This window comes from Gavialis gangeticus, unplaced genomic scaffold (genome assembly GCF_001723915.1).
Source record: "Gavialis gangeticus isolate Ggan-Ray unplaced genomic scaffold, GavGan_comp1, whole genome shotgun sequence".
Lineage (NCBI taxonomy): Eukaryota > Metazoa > Chordata > Crocodylia > Gavialidae > Gavialis > Gavialis gangeticus.
Genome location: NW_017729000.1, coordinates 17,096,718 through 17,098,352, shown reverse-complemented (window position 1 = coordinate 17,098,352; position 1,635 = coordinate 17,096,718). Strand labels below are relative to the sequence as shown.

At 40.1% G+C, this 1,635-nt stretch overlaps 1 protein-coding gene across 2 annotated transcripts in view; it reads right to left on the bottom strand.

Annotated features, from left to right (window-relative positions):
• ARHGAP26 (Rho GTPase activating protein 26) overlaps positions 1 to 1,635 on the bottom strand; it is a 456,593-nt gene that overhangs the window by 132,807 nt on the left and 322,151 nt on the right. For both annotated transcript variants that reach the window (XM_019506355.1, XM_019506356.1), the window contains exon 18: positions 278 to 437. In XM_019506355.1, coding sequence (XP_019361900.1) covers positions 278 to 437 — 160 coding nt within the window. The remainder of the gene's footprint in view (positions 1 to 277; positions 438 to 1,635) is intronic.

The following is a 1,635-nucleotide window of genomic DNA, read 5'->3' as shown; positions in this document are numbered from 1 at the left end:
TTTTTTTTTCTCATATGAAATTACAGCTTGAACTAGTGAACAGAATTGTAATAAGTTTCTACCACTTCTGGAGACAAACTACCATATAAAAAGGCTGCTATGAGCCAGATGAGTTTTGGTAATGGTCTCGTAATTTTCTTTTAACTAAAGGGAAGGGTTTTCTCTTACTGGCCACCTGAAGGAGATGGTTCATTGAATAATGTGCATTTGGCCTAATAAAACAAATTCTGTACAGAAAACAATTATAAATTCTGGAAAAAAATGAAAACCCCATTACCTTTTCATGGTTTTCTATTAAAATTTCAATCACTATATTCTGGAATTTGATGTCCATAATTGCTGCAACTGTTTCTTCTTGAGGTCGTAGGAGTGTTGGTCCAAACACCACACCCAGATTAGCAACGGTCATTAGATTCTGTTTGTGGTTATTAGCGACTCTGTAGGGAAAAAGTAACAGGTTTTAGAAATCATTAGGATACAAACCCCCATCCTGTTTCAAACTTAGCACAAAGCCTGCTTACATTTTTAAAATTCCCAATAAGATCCTTCAACGTTCAGCCACATGAGCAGATTTAACCAGTGTGTTACCAGTATAATTTCAGCCTCAGTAACTTGACAGATGCAGTGAAAATCGAATTGCCTCCACACTTCTCTGCCTACTGAATCTCAAGTGGCTGAGAGTTGGAATCTGCAGGCTCCTCTCAGGAAAACATTTTGAATCACTCATGTTTCAAATCTTTCCAAAGACAAATCACTGGAACTTTATATATGCTAATTCTCCACCTCAATGATAGACCTCTAGGATGCCTATATGCAAGCATGGAGGCTGCTCCGATTCCAATTCCAGCTCATCGGGGCAGACTCAGTTAATCAAGTCTGCTGCAGCATGGCAATTGCTGCACCCCAGCAGCCTCCTGCATATTGTGTCTGAGCATCCTCACGCTTAAAAATGGTAGTGGGGGCACCTGATCTGAAGCTCATCGAACAAGCTTTAGTTCAAGCACCCCCGCTGCCATTTTTAAGCATGGGGATGCTGATACATGAGACGTGGCTTCGCCTGAATTAGCGCAGCTCTCAGAGCCACTCTAACTAAAGCGCTGCCCCCCAGCCCTCAGAGCATGTGTAAAAGTGCCACTACTATCCACATTTCAAGTCACTGTGGTTCATTTAGGCTCTTGCCTTCATCTAAGGTCAGTCCTGATCCAGTCGAATCATAATGATTTGGAAAGTAAAGACTTTGCCAACAGTAAAAAGTAAAGATTTTAGCAACAGCCATTAATATAACTTCCAGTTAACTGAAATTTTCAAAGTAATTTAGTATTATTCAAACTTAGCCTCTTGCTGTTACCTAATGATTCTGTCTCTCCTTGCTTATTAGCACCTCCAGTGCCCCGCAGCTGTCCCTGATGCTGGAAGCACCTCCTCAAAATTCAATGAAGACCAAAAACACTATCGGCTTAAATGCATTCCATGGAGAACTGCATTACTACTCTGGTGGCAGCTTCTGCTACCCAAAACTTCAGTCGTTAAAGATAAAAATGCACGCAGAAAAAAGGTAGCTGTAACTGATTATCATTTACCTAATAGCAATTATCCAATTCATCGCCAGATAAAATAGACAAATAAACAAATATA